Source organism: Octodon degus, unplaced genomic scaffold (assembly GCF_000260255.1).
Source record: "Octodon degus isolate 3935 unplaced genomic scaffold, OctDeg1.0 scaffold00039, whole genome shotgun sequence".
NCBI classification, from domain to species: domain Eukaryota; kingdom Metazoa; phylum Chordata; class Mammalia; order Rodentia; family Octodontidae; genus Octodon; species Octodon degus.
The window spans coordinates 14068213-14077816 of NW_004524615.1; the positions used below are offsets into that span (position 1 = coordinate 14068213).

The 9604-nt window shown below is 44.0% G+C and overlaps 1 protein-coding gene across 1 annotated transcript in view; it reads right to left on the reverse strand.

Moving 5' to 3' along the window:
• Positions 1–9604, reverse strand: part of Ipo5 (importin 5) — a 43940-nt gene that overhangs the window by 4576 nt on the left and 29760 nt on the right. Inside the window, exons 14-21 of the mRNA XM_023715196.1 lie at positions 9015–9147; positions 8813–8934; positions 6802–6898; positions 5040–5212; positions 3778–3889; positions 3639–3694; positions 2411–2533; positions 1030–1249 (exon numbers count right to left, since the gene is read on the reverse strand). Coding sequence (XP_023570964.1) covers positions 1030–1249; positions 2411–2533; positions 3639–3694; positions 3778–3889; positions 5040–5212; positions 6802–6898; positions 8813–8934; positions 9015–9147 — 1036 coding nt within the window. The remainder of the gene's footprint in view (positions 1–1029; positions 1250–2410; positions 2534–3638; positions 3695–3777; positions 3890–5039; positions 5213–6801; positions 6899–8812; positions 8935–9014; positions 9148–9604) is intronic.

Consider the following 9604-nt stretch of genomic DNA (forward strand, 5'->3'; position numbering starts at 1 on the left):
ACGTCTTACCTCTTTTTTTTTCTCACCACTGAAGGACTTTGAGTGGTCAAAGGCCTGCTTCCTGGGGCTGGGTGACTTCTCCATCTGTCTGGCTTGTGACGTGGGCTCAGATTCTGGGAGCTCTTCATAAAAGGTGCTGTGGCCTGTCTTTTTCTTTACCAAGGGTATATGGGGTGTCTGCTCTTGGCTTATAGTCCTAGAGGGGGATGTGACCCTCACAGGAGAATTATCAGCAAAATAATTTCTATCATTTACAACTGCATATTGAGTCTCTGGTTCTCTGACTACCTTTCTTCTTTTTCTTTTTTTCTGGAAGCCCAAGATCCAGGTCTACTTTCTGAGTCTTGGTGATCATTTCTGCAGGACAAACAACCCCACCTCTATCCTTTTTTTGTTTTCTTTACATCTCTGAGACAAGGTCTTGCCAAGTTGCTCAGGGCTGCACCTTGAGTTCTTCCTATTCTTGTACCTTTACGCCAAGGCTCTCCAATAATTTTTAAAGACCATTCACTAAAGCTGTGGTTTAAACTTTTTAAATTAATTAATTAGGTACAGGGTCTCACTATGCAGCCTGGACTCACAGTGATCCTTCTGTCTCAGCCATCCCAAAGCTGGGATTATAGGCGTGTGCCATGCCTGTTTTCAGTAGTTGGCATGGGCATACCTGGGGTTCTGGGGCCAGCATGGCATGTGGTACCAGAGATCGAACTCAAGTCCTTGTGCTTGCCAGGCAGGCACTTAGACCACTGAGCTGTACCTCCCCAGCCCAAGGCTGTGGTTTAAACCCCAAATGAAATGCCCTGCAAGATTAGGGAGCAGGAGGCTGGTTCCATTCAGATTTCACTTCCATTTCTATGAGAATATGAGAAATTCCTAGGTGCTAAGATGAGGTATTTGAAAGAGGGAATAAAGATACAGTAGAGAAAAAGATACAGTAGAAACAGGTATATAAGGGACATGGTGAAGACAGTGAGGCTGCGACACAAAGGGCGTGGGGAGGCGAGCTGAGGTGTAGCAAGCCTGACGTACCTGTACAGAAGGGGCGGTAGTTGTCGCCGCCAAACTGCGCCATGACTCCCAGGCCGTATGCAGCCGCCTGCCTGACCTCTGGGCTGTTGTCACACACGTACTGGAGCATGGACCTTAAGAAGTACTCTGCATACTTAAATGAGGCTGGACTACAGTGCTCTATGACATCATCGAAGATGCACAGCCCCCACTGTCTGTCCGGCCATGGTCTGTGTGGACACTAAAAAACAAGATTCTCTTAAGCCACTAGTTCTAGTATACATAACGAATGTAAAGACAGAAGCGTGATGGGGTGTGCACTACAGACTCAACAGCAGAAAGCCACTTCTTCTAACTATACCATAAACTGAGGCACACACTGATGAAATTTATCAGGACTGGTGTTTTGTTACAGAGCTACACAATCAGACACCACAGACCAGGAAGAACTGATGCTAGCGCAACACGTGTCAATTCACTTAATGAAGAAGAACAAACACAGCCAGGCATAGGACTGCGTGCCACAGGCCCAGCCAGCTGAAAGGCCAAGGTAGCGCTGGAACCCAGCAATCAGACGCCAGTCAGCCTGGGCAACACAGCAAAAATACAAGACCATGGTCATGCCATACTGTGAAAGGTAACACTTAAAAGCAGGGAAGAACTTCATTTTTATAGCACTGATTTAACAAGTGAGGCTATGTGTGCCTTCTTTTTGACAGCTGTTAATTTGTATCTTTAAAAATATTGAAAATATAAAGCAATTATATGTGTCAGCAGAGACCCCATAGCTGTAACAAATTCACGGCCCTGGTGAGGAGTGTGGATAGTGGGTGGGGGGAGGTATATGAAAAGAACCTGTATTGCCCATTCCATTTGATTTCAACCTTTAAACTACTCTAAAGTAAATCTATGAAGTATCTTAAGAAGTAGAATACATAAGCCCACATGTTCACTAGCCAACTATACTAACAGAAGGATCATAAATGAATTTGCTAAGGTTCACTGAATAAAATGTAATCATTGTTTCCTTCTATTAATTTAATACAGCATAATCTAAAAAAATGAAAAATCATCTGTTAAGTCTTTAGAAAGCACTGTAACTGGTCAATGGAAAACCTAATTGGCAATCAAGACCATAATGAGGAAACATACAGGGCAATAGAGCAATGTGATAATTCAAATCATACAGTAGAGCAGCCTGGGACACAACTCAGCAGCATGCTGCCTGCCTGGCAAGTGTGAGCTCCTGAGTTAAATCCAGATTCCAAAAAATACATAAAGTTGTGCAGTGAAAACTACATTTCTGAGGCCCACTTTAATCTTAAGTGTAAGATGTTGTATGATGCAACAAAACCGAGGTCACACATCCAAAATAACTCTATGAAGAGAGGTAGCAACTTACAATTAGGTTGACAATCAAAGGAAGCAGCTGCTCAAACCACGGTAACACCTTTTCCTTGTAGCTGCTGAATATTGAGTGTAAAATATCTGACACTTTGGTCAGTATATAAACATCATTTTCATCCTGAAGAAAAGGAAAACAATACCCAAATGAGTTAACATAACAACATGTATAAAAATCTCAAAACTACAGAACAGAATTTCCCTTTTCCCACCTTAGGGTCGGATCAATTACCTAGATATTCAAGCAGATGTCGCATCTCTTACCTGTCTCTAAGCAAAGTATGTGACAACTACACTGCATCACTTAAAATTTTTCCCTAGAACGCAGTCAAAAGTAGACAGGTAAAAACTCTCCCTCATATACTATTTATTTTTGGCAGAACAGTCCTCACTTGAGGGGTGACAGAGAGGCTGGAGTCACGACTCCTGGCTCCAGGTGCTTCAGCCCCCACCGGGAGGCACTGCAGACACAGGCCCTCCACACCAAAGGGTCTGCTGAGCCTGCAGTGTGGCAAGAGAAGGGCAGGGAAGAAAGCCTCTCAAGCCTTGGGCAACATTTCCAGTCAGAGTTTGAGCCACTGATGTTTAAGTGGTGAAACACAAATGGTTGTATTTCAACCACATGTAAATAAAATACGAGGTATTCTGGGTTCATACACAGCATGCAAAAGACCAATCAGTTAATTTCAAATTATTCTGCAAATCAGACTGGGTGTGGTGGCACTGTAATCCTAGTACTGGGAGGCTGAGGCCCAAGGATCACTGAGTTTGAGGCCAGCCTGCTACATGGTGAGTGCCAGGCCAATAGAAACTACACAGTGAGACCCTGTCTCCCTGTCCCCACAAAAGCAAAGCAAATCAATGAATGAAATGTCAGGTTTCCATGTTAGATTACTGATAATCAGAGTAACAAGTGAGACGAGTTAGAAACTGAAGTACTTAAAAACCTTTCTGGGCTGGCGAGGTAGTTCAGGGGCTATGTGCTTGCTTAGACAATGCAGGGACCTGGGTTTGATCCCCTGCGCCACCGAGAATCGGTGGCTCAGCTGGCCACCAAGTCCTGATCTGATGGCACATGCCTATAATCCCAGTGCTGGGGAGGCTGAACACAGAAGGATCACTATGAGTCCGAACTGTGTAGCTGAGACCCTGTACCAAATATATTTTTAAAAATCCTTTCAGATGACAATGGTGGAGAACATGAAGTTCTGAAGGGAGTAACTTACCTCATCTTGCAGGGATTCTTCAACCTGCTCATCATAGTCTTCATCTTGTCTTTTCACTAAAACACACCCAGAAAATGTTTTTAAATAATCCCCGAAAGGGCAAGAATTTCATGCAGAAATAAAAAGATAGAAAACTTACCTTGCCGCAATTCTTGATTTTTAAAATGTTCTTCAAGTTTGGCTTTCAATATACCTCCCAGTTCCTCGAAATGTTCGTTATTAAGGCACCCGTCACCCATTACTTCAATGCACTGATGAAGATGGGGAAGAAAGCGACTCGTAAGGTTTAATGGTTAGGAGACCCGGAAGTTAAACTCCACAACAAGTCTTACAGAGGCCTGACAAAAACGAACACTATGTGGTACCCGGGAAGAAAAAGGACCAGCTATGTACTTAGTCTGGAACTGTTAGAAAGATAGTGCTCCACAGGGGAGATCGTTAGAAATCATGCTTCTACTTTACACACGGATGGGTCAGTGGGTGCTTGGCACTCCGCTGGGCTCTCAGGGTTCAAAGATGGAACAGACACAGCCTGCTCCTAAGAACCACCTCTGTGTGTACAGCATACACCGATATCACACCTGGAGGAAGGAGCACTCAAGTGGAGGGAAGGCACAGAAGTGCGTGTGCTTTGGAGACACAGAAGAGGTTCTGAACACAGCTGCATCCATAAACACCAACCCTCACCTTTTTTTGGAGACAGGATTTCTATAAGCAGTTCAGGATGGCCTTGAACTCACTTTGTAGTCCAGGCTAGTCTCAAACTCAGTGTTCCTGAATGCTGGGATTATAGACCAGCAGGCCTGGCTCTAACTCCATCTGATTTTTAAACTGAGTTTGGCACAAGATTTGGAGCTGTGTGTCTCAGGGTGATACCGAGAGTAGGAAAAGGAGAGATCCAACGACCAGTAAGGTTTGTGCTCGAGCAAGCGAGAATGAACTCGGAGGGAGGAGAGGCTCTCAGAGTAGAGTGAGGAGGGCTATTTTCAATAGCTCAAGCGAGACTTGTCAATGGGGAAAAATAAGAGGGACTGGAGAAAGCACAGTGGACAGAGCTAGACACGAAAGAAAGTGGCACCTAGGTGTCTGGGGGAGGATGGAAAACGCTGGGCAGACTGTTCAGAACGTCTTCTGTTTCCTAGGACACACGCCTCGTGCCTCTGCCTGTCCCATGCTGCTCACTGGTCCTGCACTTCCAGGGCACATGCACCCTTCCTCCAATGCCTACTCCTAAACAAACAAAAGCTATGACATGCCAAAGCATCACAGTGAGAAGCTAACCCTTCCAGTAAGAGAATCTATGCTCTAGCATCTTAAAAGCCCCTAACTCGCCCCTACTTTATTCAGCAAGACTAGCACACAAACACAACTCTATAAATACTCCTTGGGAGCAGCAGTCACCTTTGCGAATGAGTGCATGATCTCCGAGAGGACATCCGAGTCTGGTTCCGTGCCAATGGCCTTGATCAGTGCATCACACATGAAATGCCACATCTGCGTGAGGTACTCAGGACCCCGGACTCTCGCACACTCCAGGAGAAGAGGCATGGACTCCGCAGCGGCCACTCGGACACGTGGTGGTGTTAAGGAAATATGAGCACTCAGGAGCATTGGACCATCGCAGCACCCTTTCTTTTTTTTTTGGGGGGGGGGGGCGGAACCAGGGATTGAACTTGGGCCCTTGCGCTTGCCTGGGAAGCGCATATTCCAGTGAGCCATCTCCCCAGCCCCACTCTTTTCTTTTTTAAATTTTTTTTTTTCAATTTATTTCGTACTGTGTCTTACTATGCAGCTTGGGCTTGCAATGATCCTCGTTTTAGCTTCCCCGGTGCTGGGAGTGGGCATGGCCGGTGTGGCATGTGGTGCCGGGGATCAAACCTTGGTCCCTGCGCTTGCCTAAACAGAAGCTTAGTCCACTGAGCTATCTCACTGAGCCCAATACCCTTTCTTAACATTAAATAAAACTACAGGAGCACTGGCAACTTCTGTTTATCTAAGAGCTTGTATTAAATATAGAGCACACATAAAAGTAGAAAAATCTTCCTGTCCTTATGACACGCCTGTCTTTCCTGTCACCAACACAACAGTGGAATGGTGGCCAGGCATGGTGGTACGCGCCTGTGATTCCAGTACTTGGGAAGCTGACACAGGAGGATCACTGTTAAGTTTGAGGCCAGCCTGGGCTACAGAGTGAGTTCAAGGACAGCCTGAATTATTCGGTCTCAAAAAGAAAAACAACCAAAAAAATAAGGCTAGCAAGATGGATACCGTGATAAAGGGTTTCCTGCTACCCAAATGTAACCAGTACACACCAAGAACACGAGGCCCTGTGGGTGGCTGCAGGAGCATTTCCCAAGATGCACCTTCCCCAGAAGCTGGGTAATGCATGCATCTCCAGGTTCCCGAGACCTCTTCTATGCTGTGCTAGCTTTATCGTTCTCAATAAAATTACATTACTGCTTCCTCTCTAATCATTTAAAAAAATAAGGTCTGGATAACTTCTTCTTAAAAGAAATTATGCTTCGCCACCGGAACCATGGGAGTCTGACAGCCAAAGCCAGCTTTTGTATGGGCCACCACGTGAGAGATTGGACTCTGACCTGGGGGACAGTCTTGAGCTCTGCCCCTCACCTTGGCTGTCCTCATTTCACCCACCTAGGAGAGTATGTAAGTGTGCGTAAAGGTATAACATGTGGCTAGATGAATTATGACCACTGCTGATAAAAATCCTAACATGCAGGCCCACCGAGAGACGCTTCTCCCAAAGGTGCTGTCCACGTTAGCCATGTGGCACCTCTGTCTCAGAAAGTTACCTGTCAGTGGGGCTCGAACCCACTAGGAAAGTCTTATTTTCCTATCATCATCAAAAAATATTTGGGGAAAGCAGCCCCTACACAAACCTGTAAACATTTGCCAATAAAACACTCCCTCCCGTCTGGAGGAGGCTGCGCACACTGGCTAGTTACTGCAGCACACTTCATTTCTCCTTCGGATCTCTGGCACAGTCAAAGACACATGCAGAGAGCCAGGTGTGCACTCTAACTGCAGTTGTAGCTGCCCAAATAATGGTGCTGAATGCTGCAGTTCTCACAGAGTCGAGTAATCGAGGACACGCTAGTTTACTAAATCCAGGACCGTTTTGTGCTCAACTGTTGTAGGATATCATCATGAAAGTAAAATTTCAGTAAAGGGACCATCAGTTTGACGACCTGTTCGGTGTATTCCACAAAACCTTCCTTTAATTCCTTAGCATAGCAAACCTGAAACGAAAATATTAGAGAAGAAATCAGAACGCATGCACGGCTTTCCCTTTTTCCTTCTTGTAGTGCTGTTGCTCCAACCTGGAGACTGCATGAGTGACCGCACTGAGCTGCACCCATGGTAGTTTTTAGGTTATTTATGAGCAAATAGCAAAATCTCAAAGTTCACAAAACCTTGCATCATTACTAGTTCTACATTTAAAGTCACATGCAGACCCTCCAACTAATCTAAGTAGTAAGAACTTAGGAAAGAGAAAGCCATAAAATGATTGTAATGTATATTACCATTCAAGGTCTGGAGTAATTCATGTTTTTATTTGTTGTATGTGGGAGAATTTATAAACATGTACCTTGAAAAACTTTCTGACAAAATGTATCACTATAGCTTTGTTCAAAGATATTAACCTGTAAATGTGAGTGAAATGCAACACACAAGGCCCTGCTCTCTAGACTGGCGGGAGTGGCCCTGCAGGCACCACCACTGGGCCAGGCTTATTTTGAATTATTAAAAAAAAATCAGGGGGCCAGGGAGATGGCTCAGTAGGATAAGTGCTTAACTGGCAAACGCAAGGATCTGAGTTCAATCCCCGATTCTGCAAAAAAAAAAGTCTGGGGCAGATGAGATGGCTCGGTAGAATAAGTGCTTCCCTGGCAAGTGCAAGGGCCTGAGTTCAATCCCCAGTTCCACCAAAAAAAAAAAAAGAAAAGAAAAAAAAAATTTGAACAGTGAATGGGAAAAACTTTCTTCAATCTCCTCTACTACATCAAAAAGCTTGCGTCATTTTTTGGAAGATGTTACATTTGTATTTCTTCTCTAGAGAAAAAACCCCCACAAAAATCCAACATGTTTATAAAACATATATGGGCAGTAAGTACTGAAGATTAGTTTAAGAAACACACATTGAAATGAACCAAAGAGAACACAGCAATACAAAAATATATAACAGAATTTAAGCCACTTTTATCACAGCTAACCTAACTGCTAAATATATGACATACTGTCATTTAATTATAACTTTAAAAGATCATCTTTTGTTACCTATGACACATGCTCATCATACATAAGGTTAGCATCTGGATTTTCCTGCCATACCCGTGAGTCTCACACAGCTGAAATCATATTAGTTTAGCTTAGCTAACACCACATAAGTACATTTGTACTCACTTATTCAAAAGATAACCTCAGCTATCTACTGTAGATGGAGCACAAACACATGATCTTAGCTGGGGGCACAGGCCTGTATTCCTAGCACTTGGGAGGAGGCTGAGCACAAGGACTGCTGTGAGTTTGAGGCCAGCCTGGGCTACAAAGTGAGTTAAAGGCCAGCTTGAGCTACTTCTCTCCAAAAACAAAACAAAATTTTTCTTCACAAAAACTTATTCTTGGGGGCCTGGCCTTAGCTCAGTTCTTTAAGTGGCTGCTTCCACAAAGCTGTCAGCCTCAGGTTGCTGTAGTTTGATCCCCACAACACTCCAGCCAGCCAAACCACCCCTGAGGGCATTCAGAGCAAAAAAAAAACTTATTCTTTAATCCTTTTGTCACAACTGTCTAATATTCCAGGACACAGTAATTTATCAATCTTCATTCAACTTACCATTTCTTGGTATTAAAAACATCAGTAAATCAGGAATAGTAGCACAACATTCCTGTAATCCCAGCACTCAGGAAGCTGAGGCAGGAGGACTGCAATAACTATGAAGACAGCCTGAGCTACAGGGACAGCCAGGTGTAGTAGTGTGCCCGTAATTCTAGTATTCTAGGAGGCTGAGGCAGGAGGATCCCAAATTCCAGCTTAGCCCAAGCACCTCAGCATGACTCTCAAAATAAAAAATGGGGGTAGGGATGTAGATTAGTATTAAGGTTCTGGGGTTGATTCCTAGGCTCCAAATAATTTTATTAAAATTATTTCCTACCAACATCTGACAAGCGGTTGATTTTTCTTCCAGTCCTGCAGTTTTAATACCAAAACTCTGTTGGTCTCCAAGGTTCACAAATTCCCAGCCGTCGTCATCACTCATGTTCTCCATGTCTTGGGCTATTTACATAAGAAAAATGCATATGAAAACCAGTAGCATAGAAACAGCACAGCTGACAGGCCTTTGCAAAAACACCTACTGTCTAAGAGGGCTACTTCTGGCTTGATTGAAGCTGTTTTCATTAAAGGCCCCATAACCACCGGAAGGTACTGCTGAAATTCTTTCCCAAGGATTTTGCACATTCTTGCCCAGGCTGAGATCATGTAAGAGATCTGGCAAAATATATATATATAAAAAAATTAAAACAAGAGCGATATGGTCATTTCCCACTTCCACTGATACCCTCGTGGGCCTTGAGTAGGTGCACTTCCTAGCACCAGACCCTTCCAAGGGTCCAAACCAGTAATGTCTCTGTGAGCTCTACCCTGGGATAAAGACAGCAGGTGAAGCTCTCATTTTTACCTTCATGCAGCAATTAAAATTAAGTTTTCTCTTTTAACACCTATAATACTTAAAGCCCAACAATTCATCTCCTGGGCACTAATTTTCAAAAGCAGAAACACATCTGTATCCTTATTGCTGTGACTCTTGTATTGTTATTGCTTCACTAAAACATTATTAAAAATAAGGAAAAAAGGGGTTGGTGAGATGGCTCAGTGGTCTAAAGCACCTACTTAGAACAAGCTTGGCAAAGCACAGGGACCGCAGATCAATCCCCCAGCACCACAT